Genomic DNA, 22,959 nt, shown 5'->3' on the forward strand with positions numbered 1-22,959 from the left:
GAGAGGGGCCCCATTCGCTTTGGAAGCTTCTCATTTTTCTTGGAGGTGGAAAATCTTCTAGCTCCAAGAAAAATGAGTTGGAGACTTCATGTTAAGGGAGGTCATACATACCTGGTGGCTCCCCAGATGTGACCTCGTGAGAGGACCGGAATGAGATTATGCGTGGCTTTCGGAGTTGGGGTGGACGTTTAATTGCTCCACCCGCCCTCCCCCCGCCAATAACAACTTCATGGCTCTCACGGGAGAGGGGAGGGTCGTCCCGGAAATTTGCCCTCCCTGTCCTTCAGCTGCTTTGTTGCTGAGCCAGACCTGTCTGCAAATTGAAATGGAATACTGGAATACTTTTTCTCTTCTCGAGTTACTGGTGGTAGCTGTCAGGAATTTGTTACTGCCTACTAACACCTTTTAGCATGAGAACAGGCTAAAGGCAGTCCAGGTGTGGGAAGTTACATTATTCTGTGGATGCCAGGGAGGGACTTCAATCCAGACTCTTCACGTGTGAAAGGGAAAAAACAGGGGACAGAATTAAGAAGGAAACCCTTAAAAATGTATATAACCACCACTGGTCTGCCTCCCCCCCCCCCCCCCCGCCCCCAACTGTATCTCTTATCCACCATTACGTAGAGAGACTGTAAGTTCTTCAGGTGCAGAAGTGCTACCTTTGTCCTCCTTTGGTCCTTTTAGCTGTCTACCTCCAAGTCATGCCCATAATGGGTGCTCAGAAGCTGTTGGCTTTAGAGAGTATCTCTCTGCTCTTAGCACAGCTCTTGAGATAGCAGGGATGGACGCTGGCTAAGAACTGTGTTCCCTACCTTAGCATACAGACCGTACTTAACTCTCTTCAGTCATTTTTCCCCAAGGGAAACTGGTGAATGCGAGCTTTGCGTTGTTTTTGGAAGGGCTGGTTTATAATTCTCTTGGGCTTTTCCAAGAATCCCTCTAATCCCAACACCCCACCCCACCCCCCACCCCTGACCCGTTCTGCTCTCATAGGAGCTGTCCTTCATGTACCTACGTGCATTTACTGGGAAGTATGCCATCTTCCTTTGGTTCAGACCTTGGAGACGCCCGTCTTTCAGTATTCAGAGGGAAGCAGAAGGTGGAGGACTAGAGGACAGCAGTGTTTTCGGATGTTCTCTGACTGCTTGTGTTCAGGAGGAACGCAAAAGTATCTAGATCTCATCCCCATTGTGGTGTCATAGTGTTACAGGGTCCTAGACCTTTGGGGAAACTGAGGCTCAAAAAGGTTAATAACTTTCCCTAAAATCAGTGACTACTTAATGGCAGAGTTCTAGAGGCTGTACTTTTCCACACTCCCCTGTTTCTGCGGAGGGATCTGGAAAGCTCTCATTTGAAAATGTGTCATGACCTCACGAAGTCTAAGCCTCAAGGTTAACATATGTTAAAGAAATGTAGTCGGTTTTCCCCAGGTGCTGAATTCTGGTGAGCAAGCTGATTCTGAATTCCTCAAATCATTTCTACAGAGCAAAGAAAAACCAGTCAGACTAATGTTAATCATGGGAGCCTATTATAATGATATATAACTTGTCATAACACACTATACTATTACAGCAAATACATTTAACTCACAGAACATTCTCAGGGGGCCCTTAACTCCCTTTCACGTCGTGTTCCAAGAGTCTGTAGCAAGATGGAGCTGCAGAGTTCTGTGATGCCACCCCACTATTGACCAAGCCAGCGTCACGAGAATCCTTTTTTAAAAACCCCTGCACCCTTTCCCCAGGCTTAAAAGTGTGTTTGGTTTTGTCAGCACCTCGAAACGGGAAGTTGAGATTTGAGGAAAAACCTTTGGTGGTTATGCACTAAGCTTGCTGGAGAGTTGGAGTCTTGGTTGTCATGGAAACCGCACTGCTACCTCATTTATTAATGGAGGCTTGGTGAACTTCCGGAGGTACTTTTGCCCTGTCCTGTAAATTCATTCTGGAAAAATGCAGGCTGACTTTTAGAATATTTCTCTGTCATTTCTCAGGCATTCGTTCCTGGATCCTCATGAGCTCCAGAAAATTGCCCGTATGCAGTTTCAGAACACTGACTTTTATCTGGCAAGCGTGTGTGAAGGCCGTTCCCTTTCTTTTCATGCTTAGATCTTGTTTATGCCTGCCTGCCTTGTTCAATAAGTGAATTTTTTTTATATGCCGCCTTTAAGAATTATGTGGATTTAAAATAAGGGAAGAGGGAGTGGAAAAAATCAGTAATCAAATACACTGAAAACCTTGATAGTGGCTTTAGGAGAGCTAGAGGTTTCTAAGCCTTTCCTAAGTTTTACAATTCTAAACTTTGTCTTTTATCCAAAACGAAAGGTTTCTTTCTTCCCACGTCAGTAAAACACTTTCAGAAAATGTCTCAGACAAATGTTCTTAAAGTAAGTCTAATTTCACTAAACTAACTCTCCCCCGCCAGGCATATATATTAACAGTAGTGGAAATTGCCTCCAGAAATCTTTTTTTTTTTTTTTTTTTTTTAAAGCTAATTGTTTATCTGGGAGGATGCAAATGGTGGTTTTAAGCCTTGAAGTCATTCATCATGCCTGGCAGCCTCTATTGTATCATTGTTGAGTCTGAGCCAAGTGAGACTCTTTCTTGGTCTTGGGAGAGAGGTCCACGGATCTGGTTCTGCCAAATCCGTGTTCTCAGGGAATCTGAGCCCTGCTGTAAAGGACGGTGATGTAGGCAGACCCATAGGTCCCTTCCGATTGGGAGAATGGGTCCCCATTTTCTTCTGTCCCATTAAAGTTAGGAAGTCACTCTGTTCAGAGTAGAAATGACAGGACTTGTCCCCTCACTTCTTCCATTGTCTCTGCATTACTGCTAGTTTTTAAGCGCATTTTTGTGGATGTAATAAAATATTGTTTATAGTCAGCTACAAAGTAAGTAATTACAGTGTGGCAAATGAAATTCAATATAGCTTTGTCGTGGTTGTTTGAATTTTAATTAAACCAGTCTTAGAGTAAATTATAAATGCCGCTGCTTTTGTTGTGACAAGTGACATTGACAAAATATTAATCTAATGGATAGTTATTCACAGAAGCTAAATGTCTTCTCTAGTCTGCGGGCTTTGGGTGTTTGTTTTTGTTAATTTTCAGTTTATGCTTAAAAAAAAAATCCAGAGAAAAGAATAAAGTTTTAAAACCACATGAAATAAGAACTCCATGTATGGAATATTCCATCACTGATATCTTGCCAGCCCCCAATTGCGAATGTCTCATTTATGGCACTGAAAACTTTTTTTTTTTTTCTTTAAACCAGATGTCTCTGTGGTCACTTTTTTGGTATCGTTAAAGCTGGGATGAATAACCAACTGTTGACTACAAAGCCTAATATTAAAGGAATAATCAGCCCATGTTCCTATTAGATCATTTCCCTTTTATTTTATTTTGTAAATTACCGTGTGGTGTTGCTTAAAAATGGCATTTTGTTGGTTATATGTCCCTTTAATAGCTAAATTATCCACGTTATTTTCTTTGGAGATTCTTTTAACTTGAATTTATGTAATTATCTGGAAAGAATCTATATATATATGTATTTTGAGTGTGTTACATATTCAGAAGCTAATTTTTCTTTCTGTCATTTTATGTGCTTCCCTCCGTCATGGCTCAAAGTTTTTCTTTGTTTTAACATTCTGATGTTTAAAAATGAATGTGAAGAATTTAATTACAAGATCTTTACATTAGTCCTGCAGTAGTTTTTAATATGATGGACTTCAACCGAAGGACAAAATCTTTACATGTTGATTATCTCCTTCTGCCCTTCAAAGCTGACACCCCAAAGGTTAGAGTAGAATCAGTTTCACCCACAGTTTTTTTTCTTTCAGTATGCTAGAAATTCCCATTTGAAGAGTAGAGCCAATTACTCGTGTGTGTGTGTGTGTGTGTGTGTGTGTGTGTGTGTGTGTGTGTTGGGGGTGGGGATGGTAAAATCACGTTGAGTCAGTTTCCAAATATGATTGTAGCCTGTATTTCTTTATCCGGGGATTAAATTGTTGCCACCACCACCACCAACAACCACTATCGTTAGATCGTGGGGGGCAAGGGTAGAGAAGGTGTGAGACGGCCGTTTGTAGACATCCAAATATGACAGCAGAACAATCTCTGCAACAATATGGCAATGGAGCATTTGCTGACTTTAGAGTGCCAGATCAACCCCAATATTTTTTCAGGGATGCTAAACCTCTTGTAACTGCTAAATTGGATTTGTCACTGAATGAAGTATCAGCTGCTGTTAGACAAGGCCATAAAAGCCAGCCGGCTGGCCCTTTGTAGGCAGGGCTTACCCAACGATTGATATGTTTTAGCACTTTTGGGATTATTGTGATTAAGAGGAAACCATTCTGAATGAGAGAGAAAAGGGGGTAAGGATGCACAGCCCACAGCTGGTGAGCAGCATGTGTTTGCTGCTGAGGAAGTCACCATTATGGCTTTCTCTGGGTTCCTGCCCTGATTGATGAGTATGAAGTCTTTATATGAAGAAGCAGTGTCCTTATTTCCTCCAGTTGCAACTCTCTTTTGCAGGGCGATAGGCATCTGGAATGCTGTGGACTTGAGAATTCTGAATGCTTTTAAAGCACTCACACGCATGCTCACACACCCACGGTGCCTAAATGCGTTAGTCTGCACACACCCCAGTTAATTGAGTTAACGTGTAGGGATTTCAGGAATAACAACAGAGTGTCCGCTTTCGTTTCCCAGACTCAGAGCTCTCTGACAGCCATTAAAAAGATACCTCCACATAGTTTGTGTCTGAGGCATATTCGTATGTGTGCGACGCTACATGGAAACTGCACAGCCCGTGGATTTGTAAACTCAGGCTCCTGGCCGAGGGCTTATTAAGTACGGTAACCTTACCGTCTTTTTAGAACGGGTTTGTTTTCAAGAACTACCTTCTTGAAGGGGAGCAGTAGAGCTTTTTCATGGGTCTTGACTGGCCAAGGCAAGCCCCTGCAAGGGGCAGCTTGTTGAGTAGACTGGAGCTTGAAGCTGCCCAGTACTTGAAAATGCACATGGAACTGGTCGCCACTTTGGCCATCCCTAGGGGACCGTGCCCAGTTCATGCTCAGAGTTTGCTCAGCATACCGCACAGGAAAGAGGCCGGCTTGCCAGGTCCTGCAGAGCGTCTTTCCAAGCCTGTGAAAAGCACGAATCATCCAGCAGCAGAGCATGCTTACAGCTGGCCCTTTGCTAGCTTTGATCTGTGAATCAGGCCGCTCCATGAATGCCCTTATTGTCATGTTATGTGTACACAGTGTGTGAATTATTGAAAATAGGGAGGCCTGAGCCTCATCTGGTAGAGATTACAGTGCAGGCATGCTGGGCGAAGGTCTGTAATTGAAAATCCCCAGATGCTGTTTATTTGGCCTTTGTCACATGACCTGCTGCAGGAAGATTGTCTGAACAAAATGTTGCCTGCATGGAGAGTGGAGCCCACCCTCCCCCACCCCCGGAGTCTCCATAGGCTCAGTCTGTACACAGCTTAAACACCTGCCCAGAGGATTTTTAGAGGCTTAAAATAGATTCGCTCATAGCATTTAAATAGAGGGCATCTTGCTTGTTGGTTTAAACTGCTTAAGCGGTTGTTGACTTGTGGAACCTTCTATCCACACAAGGGTTTGCTGGATAATTTCACTCAGATATCTTTGCAAAGCAACCTTCAGGGCTAGAGCCATGTAAGGATAAGTAGTTTGGGCTTTGCCTTTTCTTAAAAAAAAAAAAAAAAAAAAATCTTGTGTGTGGTGAATGAGTTTGCAGATGAAGCCACGTTGACTGTGTGTATTCCTTGTCTTTAAAAATACTGTGGCTACCCAGAATGTGCTTAGTTGGTTCATCTGCATTTTATCCAGTTCATTCTTACCTGTTCTACCTATGAAAAAGTTGAGATGTCTCTTAGAACATATGTTTTTTTCTATTACATGCTGAATGTTACCTTCTATGCAGGTGGCGGACTGAAGCAGGAATGTAAATCTGAAATGGATGAAGATCACAAGAATTAAAAACATTGTAATTTTGACGAAGGAAGGGCTTTGAGTTTTCCAGGTTCTTTCTGTTAGGGAATAAAATAACGACTCCCCTTCCCTTTGCCCCACCCTCTTGTGATTATGGGTGCCTCGTACACTTCTCGGGACTTAGGAAGAGGAAAGGTTCATGGCTATTGGGCATCCCCCGAGCACTCACCTGGACTGTGGGTCCCTAGGGGCAGGAGCCCAGCCGTGTTCTTCTTTATATCCCGGATATCTGCCAGCACAGTCATTCCCCCCCCCCCCCCAAGTCCTGCCAGTTCTGTCTTCCTCCCTCTCTTCCTCCTTCTTCAAAGAAAACATACAGTCACCACCTCCTGTGTGCCGTGATGTCAGTTCTTCAGGAGGTGGCTAAAATCAGCAGTGATGCTATGATTAAGTAGTACATTCCCAGTCCTGCGCTGGGAGTTGGGGGGTTGGGGTCCCGGAGTAGGATGTGTCCCCCGCCTTCAAGAAGCTCATAATCTGTCAAAGAAGGCAAAGGAAAGCACCCACGGGAGGACTGCAGCATGGCAAGCCCTGTGCGAGCCGCGCGCGCAAAGTCTGATGAGCCGCAGGGGCAGAGCGGGCTCACTGGCGGGAAACTGGAACGTGCCACTTGACCTGGGTTTTGGCAACTCAGAAGTAAGTGTTCAGCAGATTTGGGCAGGACCGTGAGGGCAGGGATGGGGCGGCGGCAGGTTGTTCACATGGAAGGAATAGAAGCCAACATGATAGGATGGTATATGTAGAGAGTGATGGGGGGAAAAGGCACCCCCCCAAAAAAGTGGGGGTGTGTGTGTAACATTTTAATCTTTTTTTTTTTTTAAAGATTTTATCTATTTGTTTGACAGAGAGACACAGCGAGAGAGGGAACACAAGCAGGGGGAGTGGGAGAGGGAGAAGCAGGCTTCCCGCCGAGCAGGGAGCCCGATGCGGGGCTCGATCCCAGGACCCCGGGATCATGACCTGAGCTGAAGGCAGACCCCAAACGACTGAGCCACCCAGGTGCCCCAACATTTTAATCTTTTACAGAGAGAACATATTACATATCTATCACCTGGGTAATGTGAAATTTTTAAAGGAGAATAAAAAGGAGTTGGCGCTCCTGAATCTGAAACTCAGCTGAAAGAGGTAATCTGGTTTGCTCAATCATGATCTCAAGGAGCCCAGTGCATAGGCCACTGGCCTGTATGTTGTTGCCTTTGGCTGCTTGCGGTCTGGGGACCAGTCAAGTGTGGCCAGAGCAGGTGGGTGAATGACAGAGAGCGTGGCAACCACGGGAGGAAACATCTCTGGATTATTTATTTATTTTCCTCAGACTGTTCTTTAGTTGTTTCTCACATCCTCCTAGTACCCTGCCATTATTATCGTCATGTGACTTCTTGCCTCAGTTTCCCCTCTTATACTCTAAGCACCTCGAGTGCAGATAATACGTATTATTCCAGCGTGTATCTCCTACAGTGCTTCGTGCAGTGCCTTTTATATAGAAAATATTCAGCGGGTGGTGTTGAACAGGGGAGGGGAGCGTATGGGGGCCAGATTATGAAGGCCTCGAATGCAGAAATTGGAGTTAAGTTTGATCCTGTGTTGTAGGTGGTGAATGGAGAACGTAAAGTCTATATACGGTTCAGTCCACTTCATGGGTGGGTTGTGCCCCCTCCTCGTAAGATTGTGTTCTCACGAAGCACTTAGTAATGACCTTGCAGGAAGTTAACTGTAGTGTCTAGGCTTTCTTCAATGCAGATGGTCTAAAGTTAAGGCATGATGAGCTTGGAAGTCAAAACCGGGTTGAGATCCCAACTCTGCCACTTACCAGTTTGGTAACTTGGGTAGGTTTCTTCGTGGTTTGAGCCCCAGGCTGCATTCATAAACTGGGAGTGGGGGGGTGTGAAGGCGAAGCGTCTGCGGGTACAAGCCCAGGGCTTTTCCCTGGTGCGGACGCATGGGGAGGTCTTCCCCCATCTCACTGTGTCTCTGCCTGCCACAGAGTGGAGTTTTCATGGCGTTTGACCCTCAAATTTCAATCTCTTCAGTTGGAGTGCACTTAAGAAAATGTCCTTTATGAACGTGGTTTCCATATGATTTTTAAAAGAATTACCAAGTGCCTGGGCATTTAGAATCCTCTGTTTTTTTTAGCATGTTTCCCCAGCAGTGGCTCATCCCGTGTGAGTGCCGTGTTGACTGGACCCATGGGTTTACTCACCTTTGTCCAGCTGCTGCTGCAGGAGCTACGGAAGTTCTGGCTTTCTTCTTCTAGCCAGAGTTGTTTTTACAGTAAGAACTAAATTCTGGAAATCCAGTGGGGGACATGCTATTTAATGCAGTGCCGCCAGCCTATTCATAAAGATAATTTTACAATCTGCCACAAATTACAAGAATTTTGGCCACACTTAGCCCTTGGCAAAAACCTAATTCCTGCTATCTTATTCAATGAAGAATCTATTCTAAATTAGAAGGTTATTGTAGCAAGTAAGTAGCTTGCATGATGCCCTTTTAATGTTAAGATATCACAGTAAAGGACTCCTTTTACTCGGAAACAATTTCTGTGGCCGTACCATTTTGAAAGTTGAGGGTGCTGCAAAGATTTTGAGAACATGTTCAGTGCAGCATGGAAAAGCTGTTCGGTTTCAATAACCCTGAAAGTAGAAGCATTGTAGGTTTATATAAGATGCCAAGTGGTATGGTGTTCTGGACAGAAACCTCATATATCAGTTCAAGCAATGAGAACGTATAAACCAAGTGCAGTGACATTATGTAATAGCTCCAGGGCCATTTTATTTTTTTATTTTATTCTATTTTTTAAAGATTTTTATTTATTTATTTGAGAGAGAGAGAGAGAGAGAGAACACGAGAGGGGGAGGGTCAGAGGGAGAAGCAGACTCCCCGCTGAGCGGGGAGCCCGATGCGGGACTCGATCCTGGGACTCCAGGATCATGACCTGAGCCGAAGGCAGTCGCTTAACCAACTGAGCCACCCAGGTGTCCCAGCTCCAGGACCATTTTAAATCACTTGGAGGTACGAGAAGCTTCATGTGTTATTGCTAATGCACATAGCAATCCTCCAGGGTAGGTTCTTTATCCGCATTTCACAGGTGTGGAATTAAAGGTCCAGGGACGTTAAGCAAGTTGCCCACATTCACACAGCTAATAAGTACAAGTCCAGCTTCCCCAGAAAGATCGAGGTGTAGGCAGCCCTACTCCTGAATCCAGAACAAAAACCAATCTGCAGCATCTCCACCATAAAAGATTCTGCAGCAAAGACCAATAGTTTTTGGCACTTCCAATGTGTGGATTTCACACTTCTTTAAAAGGCCAAATAACTAATAAATAAACAGAGTGTTCTTAGCAAAGTTTTTCATTAACAAGACTCTCCTGAATTGATGTTGAGATTAGCTTTTTTTTGGACCAGGTCCATAGCACCGTGGCATGTGGAGGTCGGTGCGGGTAGAAAGGGGTGAGGGGGGAAGGAGCATGGGTTGGTCTCACTGGTGCCAGGTTAAGAGAGCAGAACGAAGGTCTGGAAAATTGTGCTGCCTGTCCCTGAAATTGTCATTAACTGTAAAAGGGCTTACAGGTTTCAGGTGATACTGCCGGTGTTGTCCACTGTATATGATCTTTCTCTAGATCATTTTTTCTCTGTATAGGAGAGGTCACTCATCCTTTCGTTTATTGAAAGCCTTTATGAGTACCTACTTAGTAGATGCCCGATCTATAGTCAGAGAGAACTAGGTAGATTCTATCCATGGAACAGTCACAGTTCTCAATGGGGGATGCATGGTCCCCCGGATAAGTAATGGTGGTGTAGAGCGGCAGGGGGTATACGCTCAGCATGTGAGGGTACAAAGGAGAAAATGACTAATTCCGTTTGGTTGGCTCCCAGAGGACTTTAGAGAGGAAATACTTGAGTTGGGGCTTACAGGGTTGAGGAGGAGTTTGTAGGCAAAGGAGAAGGGAAAGGACATTTTAGGGCCCTATGGTCTGTACAGAGGCATGGAGGTGTGGAAAAGCATGACAGGGACTTGGGGAACTCTGTGAAGCTTCTTGTGCCAGAATAGAGGAGCCCTCTCCAGGAATGAGCTATTAGGCCTGGGTACCGGGTAAAGGAGGGTGTGTTTTTCTTGCAGTGACCAGGGACCTTATGACGCAGGAAAGCAACACAGTCAGATGTGGATGTGAAAGAAAAGGCAAATGCCCAAAAGATGGGCAAAAACTTCCCAGAGAGCCTGTGGGTAGGGGGTCTATTTAGGTTGTTTAGGGAGCAAGAAGCATAGGTTCCATTAAATCCCATACGCACACTGAGTGTGTGGGATACAAAGATGCTGAAGACAGAGACCCTACCTTTGAGGAGCTTACAGTCTTGTTACACAAGGAAGTCTTACGAGAACCACAATTTGGGCAGGGCAGGGCAGAATGGTGAATCTCTGCTCCTTTCCCAGAGCCAAGCCATACTAAGTGGTTCATTTGTAACTCTCACAATCTTCTGTGATCAGTTTGCTTTGTCATGTTGTGGTCTTTCCCAACCACTGGTCTGTGAGGTGGGCTCCAGGCTCCAGGCTCCCTGGCTCACTCTTCTTCACACATTCCCTGTCTAGTACATGTTTAAGGGGTGGGTGGTTCATGGAGGAGATGCCCTTTGACCTGGGTCTGGAAGGATTTTGACTGATCGTCTTAAGAGGTATTGCAACAATGAGCAAAATCTTAGAATGGCAGGCTAGTTCGGGGAACTGAAAGCCACGCGTGCATTTTGATGGTGGTAAGATGGATTCAGGTGATGGTGGACGTGGTGTGGCATGAAAACAAAACGTTAGGGCCAGGTGGTGGGACAACATTGAATACTATCCTAAAGCAGTTTGACCTTTAGACTGCAGACAGTGAGCCCATGAAGGTCTTGGGGCAGTAGAGTGGCTAAGCCAGAGCTATGCTTTGTAGGTAGCTGTGTGTAGGATGGACGAGAAAGATCAGCAACCAGAGGCATAAAGTATTAAGGCTAGTGAAATTATTCATTAGAGAATTAAGAAGGTGATTCGCTAGCGTCTCTTACTGCTTCCTAGAGAATGAGCCATTAGAAAAACTGACTTCATTCATATTTATTTTCCTTCTAGAAATAATGCCAACAAAGAAGAATTTATCTCCAATGTAGAAGGATTGTATTTCGTATGAAGCACTGGACAGTTTTCCTTGCTTGTCTCTTTTTGACGCTTGTAAGTCTAGGGCAAGCACGTAGTTTGTAAGCTGTCCTGCTGAGATGAAGGAGCACACGGTGTTTTATGGGGCCATCACTCAATAATGTTATCAGCTGCCGTTGACTGATAGGAATGCCGAGAAGCAGGATTTGAGTTATTGCCAGGCATTTTGAAGGGATGCAAGGAATAAGTTCTGGTGAACCAGAGGTTAACACAGCCTTCCTCTGTGTAGTCTTTCTTCTAAAGCTATTCCTTATAACCCCCCGGGTGAACGCAGATGCAGCTTCTTTCAGGGACCTGCCAGTGTTCACCTCCCGAAGGCCATCAGTCCATTCGGTAAACCTTTAGATCGGGAACACACAGTACCAGCCCCTGACAACCCAGAACAGGCTGTCTGGCCCTTTCTGGTGATTTTCCATATGGGTGCTGATTTTTGGTCAGTGATTTATATCAGGGATTGACCGAGACACTGGTGTCTAAAGTTCCTCGTTGGCAGTGCTCTGGGGTTGGTTCAGATTCTTTTTTTTTGGGGGGGGGGGACTGGGGTGAATCCTCCTTTATCCCCAATCTTAGCTTTGTACCGCCCTCCCACTCTGGTCTCCATCCCTGTCATTCAGTTGTTCATTCCATCAGTGTGTACTTCCCCTGAGGACCTGCGATGTTCTTGACCCTGCGTGGGGCCGTGGGGGGGCACGGGTGTACAGTGATGAGAAAACCCAGTGTGTGGTGGATGCTCCTGTGGAACTTGCTGCCTGGAAGTTGGAGAGGCAGGCGTTTATCATGCGAGCAGTCAGATAAATGGGACGTGGCAGCTGGGATGCAGATGTGGGTCAGTACGGGGTGACTTGACCCCGTTCCTATGGGTGAGAGTCTCTCACAGATGTAGGTTCCTTGAAGGCAAGATGGCATCTTTATGCCCTCCTGCTTCTCTTCTAGGTGTTATCCCTGGTCTGACTAGAGGGTGACTGGTCAGCTTCAGTAGACCTCCGTTTTCCCCCCATTGTTGCTGGTACTACAATGGCAGCAGGGTGGAAGAAAAGGTGAATTATTAAGTCTTCCCCCGGTGAGTTTATACTCTCTGCTGCCTCCTCTGGCGGGATCCAGAGATATAAACTCCCTGTATATGCAGCAGGGCAGGGTCATTAAACATCCCCATTCTGTAGACCCTTCTCTAGCTGATGGTGCTGAGCTCCCACATTGTCCCCTGCACCTGTGCTTTTTGGTGTTGGCTTTCATAGCCTAAGATATTTTTTACTTAAGATGAAGCTCAGCTGGTTAAAAAAAAAGGTTGATGGCTAGAAAGTATTTTACCACCGCCTTGGAGAACCATGCTGAGAAAGTACTCTCTGCAAACCGTTCTTTCTGTTGGGCACTGCTGTTGTGTTGGAGGACAGAGCCGTGTCCCGCGGTGTTGTCACCTGGTGGAAGGCATCATTTTTGCTGCTTTTCACTGGGTCATCTTTTCCTTTTCTGTTTTCACTTTATGTCGATGATCCAGAGTGAAACTGGATTCTAGGGAAGAGCCCTTCTTCTGCCCCTACCAGTGACTCTCTCCACAAACATTGAGCTGCTTGGGAGAGGGAAACAAAAAACATGAATGTCATTGGTTCTTATTCTCAGCGACTCCATCATCTGGTTGGAGCCGTAACATGGACTGAAACGATAGAGTATAAGGCAGGAAGGATATAAGCCAGCAGCAAAGCAGCCCAAGTCAGAGGCTGTAGATGTTTAGGGAAAGAGGAGGCCTCTTCCATCTAGAAGGCTCCTGAAAGACAAGGCATTTGAAAGGTGGGCAGAATCCGGATGTGCAGAAATGGACTGGAGCAATACGGGGCATGAGAGCAGTTGTGCGTGCAGGTATGAAGCTCAGAAAGCTCAAGGTGTTACCAGGGAAGCTTCTGGTAGTCTAGTAGGGCCATTGGGCTGAGTTAGGGTTGGTGAGGGTGTGTGGAAGACTAAAGGTTATAACCAGAGCATCAGTGCCTATTTGATGCAGCTTTGTTCTAGCAATCAAGGGAAGTTTTAGTTTTCTTTCCGATTCTCATTCTTTACATGGTTAAAAGATGGGGGACATCCTCAGGTGTCCCTCTCAGCCAAGGGAGGACTGGTGTGCATCAGCTAGAGCCCCCGCCCTGCTCCTGGGCTCTTCAGCCCTCCCCTGGCCTGAGTTTGCCTCTGTACTGGGCTGCAGCCAGGAAGAGGAGGTTCCATTTGTTACTTCTTTCTTTGTGGCTCCCTGCCTCCATTCAATTACAAAATGGCTCTTACACTGTGAAAGCCCAGCGTCTCTGGGCTACAATTTCTAGCCACAGACCCTGCATTTGCTGTGCCTCAAACATGACCTTGAGGCCACATCCCATCACACACCCAGGCCACAACAACGCTAACCAGGCTTCTGGCTAGGCAAGGCAAGCCCAGTGCAGACTCCACGCCTTTCCGTTGGTGTCTCGCTCCCCTTCGCCCCTTTAGCGGGAGGTTTCACGGCGACCCTGGATGCAGGAGAAGCCGCGATGGCTCACTTTCAACGGTGCTGTGTTCTTGAAGAGAAAGGGGAAGGATGAGATAAAAGCGGGATTGCAGTGCCTGGGGAAGGATCCCAGTATAAAAGTGGCAAGGCAGGCTCTGTCTTTCCTGCTGCCTACTGCCTCTGGGAACAGCCAGGGCGGCCACGGCTGCAGAGCCTCACACAGAAAGAACAGGGTGTGTGTTTCTAAAGGACATTTGATGCCACAGAGAATCTGTAGTGTAATGATGCTTAGTGGTGGAGCGTGGCATTGCCACTCAGCTCTATAAGCTATTCCAAGTACGTATAGAGAAGTAAGAAGGAGCTGATGTGTGCAGCATGCAGACCACAGAATCTGGAAACTCGTGGGCTCTGAAAGGAAGTGTGCAGTGGTCACAGGAGCCTACGGGTCCGCAGATGCCAGATTCCTGCTTATATGTGTAAGGAAATGCAGCTCTTCCATCTGGAATGGCCTTCCACCCATGCCCCTCTGTTCTGCCTGTCAAAATCCGTCTGATCACTTTAGTTAGTGACATGCATACTGAAGTGTTAGGAGGGCCGTCCTCGTGCCTGTGACCACCACCGCAACACGGAATGCAACAGCACCCATAAAATAAGACAGCTTGGCGGACGGGTAGAGGAATGGAAGGACGTGTCAAAGCAAGTAATAGACAAAGTGAATGGTGGGATCCAGGAGGAGGGTCTGTAGTGTGCACTGTGAAATTCTTTCTGTAAAGAAACTTCTGTGTGTCTGAAATTTTTCATAATAAAATGTTGGAGAAAATGCCATCGGTCCTTCAAGGCCTAGATTATGTTCTAGTATTTTTGGGAAGAAGGCTTTCTAGACTTTCTCAATTACTTGTGGCCGAGGACACGTGCATGTTATCAGGCCCTCTTTCGTGGCAGTAGTCGTAGTAGGACCTGGAGAGCTGGCTTGCTCTTTTTAGATATTATGTTGGGCAGTGCCCTCCCTGTGGGCAGGCAGGCTGACTTCTCTTTCTATCCCTGATGCACCAGGCAGGCATAGTGTAAGGCACAAAGGAGATGGTCCCCAGTTGACAGTAGGATTAGTTTAGGAATGTCACGCATAACTTTGCACTTATCTTTGTTGAAAGTCACGTTTGTAATGTAACGTTTACTGGATCAAGCACCACGGTGTGTGTGTGTGTGTGTGTTTGTGTGTTTTATTTTTTAAACATTTTATTTATTTATTTTAGGGAGAAAGTGCGAGCACTAGTGGGGGAGGGGCAGAGGGAGAGAGAATCTCAAGCCAACTCCGTGCTGAGCACAGAGACAGATGCTGGGCTCAATCTCACAACCCCAAGATCATGACCTGAGCCGAAACCAAGAGTCGGACGCATAACCAACTGAGCCACCCAGGCGCCCCCTGTGTATGTGTTTTAGAAGAGAGAGTGAGAGAAATTAGGGTTAACATTTCTAATACCTATAAAACAAGACTATGCTCTGTGGAGCCAAGGCTAACTGCCAGTTAAGTTACATCAGTGATTGTTGGTACCCTAAGCTCCCAGTCCTTGATAAAGGAATTCTGCACTTTAGTGCAGAATTTGAACCAAAGTTCAAATCCAGGGCTCTGGACTATATGGATTCACCCCATTTGGAGAGCCATGCTGTAGAAATACATATAAATCCTGTTCAGGATGTTCTGTCAAGGTCACTGACAAAAATCCATTCAGAACCTAGTTGATTTCCCCAAAATACGTACAACCCCAAGTGCCAAAAAGATACTCCTAAATCATTCGGAGTGTCATACTTGTTTCCATAGGCATATTTTAATTCTGGGAAGATTTAGAATTGAAAAATAGAAGATTTTAATAATCAAAGCCACAGTGTTAATATTTGACTTAGAGGTTCTACACATATTTGATGTTTTTAAGTAATTATTTAAAATAATTTGGCCCATGCAACAGGTCAGCCAGCCTGTTTCCCCAAATTAAAATGTGCAGTGAAGTAATTGATTTAGACTTGATTTTTGGGAGGGTTGAAGTCTTACTAGATTCATAAGCAGTATGAGAGTATTTAAGATAATTTATTAGGTTTCTTTTTTTTTTTTTAAAGATTTTATTTATTTATTTGACAGAGAGAGAGAGAGAGACAGCGAGAGAGGGAACACAAGCAGGGGGAGCGGGAGAGGGAGAAGCAGGCTTCCCACCAAGCAGGGAGCCTGATGCAGGGCTCGATCCCAGGACCCCGGGATCACGACCTGAGCCGAAGGCAGACGCTCAACGACTGAGCCTCCCAGGCGCCCCAGTTTATTGGGTTTCTAAGAGTTGTTTAAGGAAGGTTTTAGAAGTTAGGTCAAACAGTTCTAATAATTAAAAGAATTAAATATATTCTAAATTAAATATGGAATTTTAAATGTTTAAAGGACCAGACATTATTTGAATGGCCCTTTGAAAGCAATTATAAGAGGCGCCTGGGTGGCTCAGTCGTTAAGCATCTGCCTTTGGCTCAGGTCATGATCCCAGGGTCTTGGGATCAAGCCCCCGCATCGGGCTCCCTGCTTTGCAGGAAAACCTGCTTCTCCCTCTCCCACTTCCCCTGCTTGTGTTCCCTCTCTCGCTGTATCTCTCTCTGTCAAATAAATACAATCTTTAAATAAATAAATAAATAAAACCCCCAAAACAAGAGAGTGATTATAAAAATTATAGGATATATAAATTGAGGATGAACTAGGGTGATTAAATTTGTTTTTTAAATAAATGAATAAGGGTGCCTGGGTGGCTGAGTTGGTTAAACAGCTTCCTTAAGCTCAGGTCGTGATTCCAGCATCCTGGGATCGAGTCCCATGTCAGGCTCCCTGCTCAGCGGGAGCTGCTCCTCCCCTGGCTCATGTGCATTTCTCTCTCTCTTGCTCACTCTCTTTCTCTCTCAAATAAATAAAATGTTAAATACATACATACATACATACATACGTACGTACGTACATATACACACACACACTTTTAAAAACCAGGTAAGTCCAAATAGCGTTTCTGTATACAGAGCTGCCCTCACGGTGATTAGAAAATTCACATGAAATAAAGTGATTAACAAACACTGTTCAGATCAGGTAGATACTCAGAGTTAGTTGAATTTGAACTTACAGTTGGAATCAGCGGTATTCCTTATGGAGGCAAGAAATACAGAAACCTCAAGTTAATTACCCTTCATGCCTTCAAACATGGTAGGGAAGAAAGAACACAGGGTTCTGAAAGGTGATCTTACGTTAAGAACGGGAAACAAGAGTCACGACAAGTTTCGGTGAAATGGTGGCTATGACGTAGTGCTCCGCATGAGTTAGCTGTTCAGTGAGGGCCTGTTGTAGACGTAATAATTTTCAGACGTGCTTTAATCAGAGTTTGCGTTGACACTGTTTAATTCCAAGGGGTGTCATCTGCATGGACCCCCAGGTGGTGTACAGTCAGATGTGGCTGTCCTGGGTGTTGATCTCACCATTCCACCCAGTGCCGTAAGGAATCAGCTCTAGAGGTTGTGTGTCACGCACATCACACAACTTCATCTCCTTTCACGGAAAAAGAGTAGGGGGCCGGGGGACGTTTTTGCTATCTGGACAAGGTTTGGATGAAATTGCACATAATACTGAACCCCGGATTTATTTCATACTGGCCACTCAGACAGCCCTGAACAGGACGCACAGGGAGGCCCTGAGTTTGGAGGATGCTTGGCTCTCCTGCAGACATTGTCATTTAGGTCTGGCTTCTGGTAATTAGGCACTCCTGGCCGAACTCTGCTGTCAGCACGCCTTTGAGACAAATTGCAAAATCTGTACAACCATCTGAGAGATAGAGAAGTAGACCCCAATGACACTAGAGGGGATATTGGTAGTTCTCAAAAGTTTGAGAGAGAATGCTTAGAGAAGCAGTTCTTTAACCTGAATTTAGAGGTCCTTTTCCTGTGGTGAAAGGGTAAGTTCAGACAAGCATCAGGATCTGAGAGGATCCTGCCAGGCTGCAATGATAGGCTTAACCTAACGGGATGAAATGCAATTGGAAATAAATGTAAGGTTCTGTATTTGGATCAGAAAAATCCCAACTATGCGTGAAAAGACTGGGTAAAGAGGTAGGGATATATCTGAGGAGTAATCTACATGAAAAAGACCTCTAGGAGTTCAAATGACATAAATTTGACAGTTTATTGTGGTTCCCCAAAATCAAATGCAGCGTTAGGCTGCATTAACAGAGGTAGAGTGTTTAGGATGAGGGAGGTGATAGACTTCTGCTGTGGACTTGTCATAGGAGGAGCACCACTGTAGTTCTGGGCTCCAGGCTATGAAAGGAAACGAGACAAAGGATGGTCCCTGGATGGATATGGTAGTGTTCCAAAGCTGTCACAGGTAACAGAGGAACAGAAGAGGTTTGGCCTGGGTACAACTCCAGGAGGAACTGAAAGCTGTCATTAGTATCTGAAAGTCAGTCATGTGCATAGCCCTGTTCTTGTTAAGAGGAACAAGGAGAATCTGGGGATAAAAGTTATAAGAAGCCCCAAATAAGAAGGGTCTTTTCTTCCCCCTTAAATATGTTTTAAGGTAAGATGGACTGCCTCCTTAAATCTAGAAGTACTTGGTTAGGCTTCTAAGAATTGAGGCTTCTACTGGTGGGAGCACATGACCCGGAAGAACTTCCCAGCCCCAGGATTCATGATTCCTCCGCCTTCCAGTGGTGACCCTGTCCTGCGTGGTCCTAACACAGGCAGGCCACGGACAGAGCCATAATGACAGGAACCATCTGGGCAGTGCTGAGGGAGCCTTTAGAACCCTCCGACAAGATTTCCACGCTCTTGGGTTGGTCATCATTCGTGCGGACAGTTCTTTACTCTTCTAGGGTAGGTCGGGGGTGGGGGGTGGGGGGTGGTGGGGGTTGGTCCCTATCTTTCACCAGAGGCTTTTTTTTTTCCTCATTGGTTCTTTCCACGTGCCCAGCAGTGTGCTGGGTATTGGGGAGGCTTTGGGGTGAAGGACAAAACTCTTGCCATCTTCAGGTATGCAGCCTTTTCTGGGAAGTAAGACAGCACAAACAAACCCTACAGTGAGCTTTGCAGTTAATGATCGTAGGTAACTGCACGAGTGGGTTCTTATTAGTGTAGTCGTAGTGATACATACCCCACTTAGCTCCAGGGACACCTTTTCCCATCAGATTCCCATCTTCGAAGTTAGATGATCTGTTTGAGACCTCTCAGTCTCCTGGTAGGCTGGGGCACGGAGGTATATGTTTGTGTATACTTGTAGTCATTTTCTTTCCCTTACAGGTTATAAAGTTTTGAGGAGGTTAAGTCATTTTTTTTTTCTTTTTCATGAACATGATCTTACGTAGAGTTAGTTCCTAGCACAGTGACTACCTGTAGGGAATGTCTGCTTTCATACTGTTAATCTCCGTCTCATGGTAGGAGCAGTTCATTCTGCAGTGGCCATACTGACTCTAAGTGGAGTTAGCTAGAAGCCTGGGTGAGGGGGGGCGGGCATGAAAACTTAGATGGGAACAGAAATGAGTTTGTGGATTCCCGCTGCGCATCCTGTGTTTGTTGCTCATACATGTTAGGTGCGAGCATGTAAAGAAACAAGAAGGCACATTTCCATCCTCAGTTGTTAATCATAGTTCGTCATTAAATGCCCTTCATGCTAAATTTCCTCTAGTAAATATTATTGCAAACAATTGTACTGTTTTATTTTTCTAGCATTAGTGAGTGTACAGCTCCAGCTTAAAAAGTCTTGATTCAAAATTCTTGGCTTTCAGAGGCTGTTTTTTGGGTTTTTTGTTTGTTTTTGTGTGTGTTTTTTAAGGTAACCCATCTTACTGTAAATTCTTTTTTCTTTCAGGTAGGAATGAATTGATAGCCAGATACATCAAACTCAGGACAGGCAAGACGAGGACCAGAAAACAGGTAAACTGACCGGCCTGGACACTGTGCATGTCAGCGAATGGCCCCAACGAGGCATTTTGGCTGCAGTGGCTGTCTGTGCTTTGGCTCCTAGGAGCCCCCAATTTGAGTTCCCTGTAAGGACATCAGTGTTGTAGGTATTTTCAATTGGCTCAGTTTTCACTGTTCATCATTTCAGTGACCCCTCGCTGTGTGGTCTACGGAGTCCTTTTCATACCCAGCTGGGAAAGCATCACCACGAAGGACAGTGTAAGCACTGCTCCTGTACCATATTTTAATACCTCTAGTTCTTTCCCAAACTGCGCATCTGTAAACACTGCAAAAGCTGCAGGTGCAAATACGCCCAGAAGTCGTGAAACTTGGAGATTTTGCGCATTGTAAAATCCTGGAACCATTACCCATGAGTCATCATTTCGATGAAACAGTAACCCCAGCAGCCGTGAGTCTTGGCCTGAACATAATACTGAATGGTGTGCGTCCAGGGAATGGTTGCTCCTTCAGCTACGGCTTTTTGTCAGTAGCTGCCGTGACGGAAATGAAGTTACAACTTAAATACGTTTGTGCAGAGCAGTGTTAGGAATTTTGCTCTGCCCTTTGTCAGGGCTCTGGCTCTCCTTGTTCCTTCTGATGCAAAGCAGCCCAAACCCCTGACCCAGTTCAGAACTGGAAGGGATGAGAAATTCATGTTTAACAAAAAACAGAAAAAGAAAGAAAGGAAAAGCGGGAGGGGGGGAATCAAATCAACCTCGTGGGTGAGTTGTTAACAGAACAAAATTATTTTTTAATGTTGACCTATGCAGATCTATCTGGCATGGATTTTTAAAAAACTATCATCATACCGAAAGGCGAGCTCAACTGTGGTCTCTTTAAGTGTGAGCAGCAGATTCCAGTTCTCTGCTCCGTGATGAGTTGTTTTCATGAGTGTTTATGGCGGGGAGAGCTTTTCCCCAGGAATGCTTACATGTGCCCCCGCCAGGAGCCTGGCTGCTGAGTCAGCACAGAGGGCCATGGCCTCCTGCCAGTACGCAGAGGCGGGGCATTGTCTGTTCAGTGGATGTCCCCCCCCCCCCCCCAGCAGTGGACAGTGGCCCTCTGCAAGTCAGAGAATCACCTTAGAACAAAACTCGGGTGAGAACAAGTAAAACCAGGAGCCGGATGGAGGGGTGAAGAGGATGGGGGAGTTCCTGCTTCTCCGTACTTTAAAAAAAAAAAAGAAGGCAAATTGGAAAAAAAAATTAATCATTGAAACTCAAAGATAAAAGGATCTTTTATTACCCTAAATCCTGTTTTTAGAGTCAGTATTTGAAATGAAATAACCACCTCTCAGTCTGAGTCGCTGAACTTTTAAATGGAAGGTTCTAAATTTCTGAAACAGACAGATCTGATTCCCAACATGCTGAAAGCCCTGGACCTGAGCTGTGTGCTGGTCTAGGAGCTCTGGTCATGTGCCCAACCCCTTCACTGGGGGACTCTTCTAAATTTAACCAAGTCCCGCTGAAAGAGATGCAAATTTGTTTACCCAGTGGAATCATTGTGTTTCAGAAGCTGGGCTTGGCTGGCTTTCCACACCCCGGCATCCTGGGGATGTTTTTAGGCAGCAGTTGGTGATACCTCTCCAATGTGAATTTGTTGTTCAGCAAATCGTGTGGTTTTCAACCCAGATTTTTAACAGGATGGCTGGCTGGCTGTATTCACACTTTTCGCTTTGTAATAATATGCAAATCCACTTGGCACCCAGTCAGTATCCAAAAGAGTGGAAGGATTAAAGATATTTATAAGGGCAAAAAAAAAAAATTGCTCTGCTAACTGGGTCTTTCCATTTCTCTTTGAGATCTAATTTACATGTCAGTATTATTTTAACATTTGCTACAGAATCCAGAGCTCTTAATGAGATCAGAATATAACCGACGGCTTCAGCTTTTTGATTCTGCAGAATGTGCTAATTTATGGATAGTCTCTTCTAAATTGAGAAGAAGGGATTTTCCCTCCTGATACTGAGAAGCTATAAATATTTTCATTTACCTCTAGCCCCACCTTTTAAATTTCAGAAAGAAAACAACCCCACTCTCTCCCTCTCATCCCGTGCCCGTGATTTCTCCCTGATGAGAAAACTAAGAGCAGCCTAACTTTCATCCTGAATCAAGTCACTGCAGTGATGACCCAGTCTGAAAAGCTTAGAGCAGCGCTGGGGGCTTGGTGTCTGGCTGGGACTGTGTATTCCTAACTGCAGAGCTTTGTTGAGATGCAAATAACCTCCCCCCCACCCCCCACCCCAAAACCCTCCCAAGGAGTAGCGATTTTATATTTGATTTCCTTTTTTTGTTTTGTTTTGTTTTGTTTTGTTTCCCCTCATAAACCCGAACAATGTAGGTGTCTAGTCATATACAGGTCTTAGCAAGAAAGAAAGTTCGAGAAATTCAAGCCGCCATTAAGGTACGTCTGGCTTGCCCAGTTGTAGGGGGCTTTTCATCTCCATGGTTACAGGCTTTTCCTTTGTTTTCCTCCCTTCCCCTACCCTGCAGGTGTCTAGTCACATTCAGGTTCTTGCCAGAAGGAAATCTCGTGATTTTCATTCCAAGCTAAAGGTATGCGCTTTCCTGCTTTTTGGCTTGTGGTTGCTATGCATCTCACTTCCTGTTTTCCATGGTGACTGGTGAATGCCTGGTGCTGGGATTCTCGTAACCTAGTTTCCTCGCATGTGAGAGCTGTTTACATTTCTTTGTGTCTAATCTCTCTTTCTGTACTAGCCTCACATTAAGCTCAGATGTGTGTGTGTGTGTGTGTGTGTGTGTGTATGTGTGTGTGTGTCCCTAATAACAATGCAAATGCAGCAGAGAGCTGGTCTTGATAACTTTTCAGCACAGAAACATGATTTTTTTTTAACCTTCAAACGTCCACCAAACAGCCCTGGGCTAGGAGAGGGGAAAAACAGTCCAGAGACACAAAGTAAGTGTAGAAATAGTAAATAAATAAAATAAAATAAGAATCACTTCCAGAGTAGTTATCATGAAATTACTTTAAAAGAATATTTAGAAGTTGTTTTACGCTTTTTATGTATTTTAAAGAATACTTATGAAAAACACGTCTTTTTCACTTAATTTTTCGAAAAGTGTGTTCTGTAAGCACAGAGAGTATTTTCTGCCAGATTTCTTCCACATTGCTCAATATTGTTTTTTAAGTGTACAGCTCTGTTATTAAAAAAAGAAATTTGAAGTGAGGCCTTAAAAAAAAGATCATAGAGATGGGAAAGCTCTTAATCAAATCCATGTTTGCGATTCCATTTATACGTGAGTTTACTTTAATTGTTCTTTACAGGTGTCTCATTTTCCAGTCTCTGAAAATATATTTCACAGCAAAAATGGAGGCACTG

General features: G+C 44.9%; 1 protein-coding gene across 12 annotated transcripts in view; it reads left to right on the top strand.

Moving 5' to 3' along the window:
• Nucleotides 1–22,959, top strand: part of TEAD1 (TEA domain transcription factor 1) — a 260,721-nt gene that overhangs the window by 166,588 nt on the left and 71,174 nt on the right. For 9 of the 12 annotated variants that reach the window (XM_027578584.2, XM_035722750.1, XM_035722751.1 and 6 more), the window contains 3 exons: nucleotides 19,528–19,592; nucleotides 21,960–22,022; nucleotides 22,112–22,174. In XM_027578584.2, coding sequence (XP_027434385.1) covers nucleotides 19,528–19,592; nucleotides 21,960–22,022; nucleotides 22,112–22,174 — 191 coding nt within the window. The remainder of the gene's footprint in view (nucleotides 1–19,527; nucleotides 19,593–21,959; nucleotides 22,023–22,111; nucleotides 22,175–22,959) is intronic. The other 3 variants (XM_027578588.2, XM_035722749.1, XM_027578589.2) reach the window with 2 other exon arrangements.

Source organism: Zalophus californianus, chromosome 11, assembly GCF_009762305.2.
Source record: "Zalophus californianus isolate mZalCal1 chromosome 11, mZalCal1.pri.v2, whole genome shotgun sequence".
In the NCBI taxonomy this organism is placed as follows: Eukaryota; Metazoa; Chordata; class Mammalia; order Carnivora; family Otariidae; genus Zalophus; species Zalophus californianus.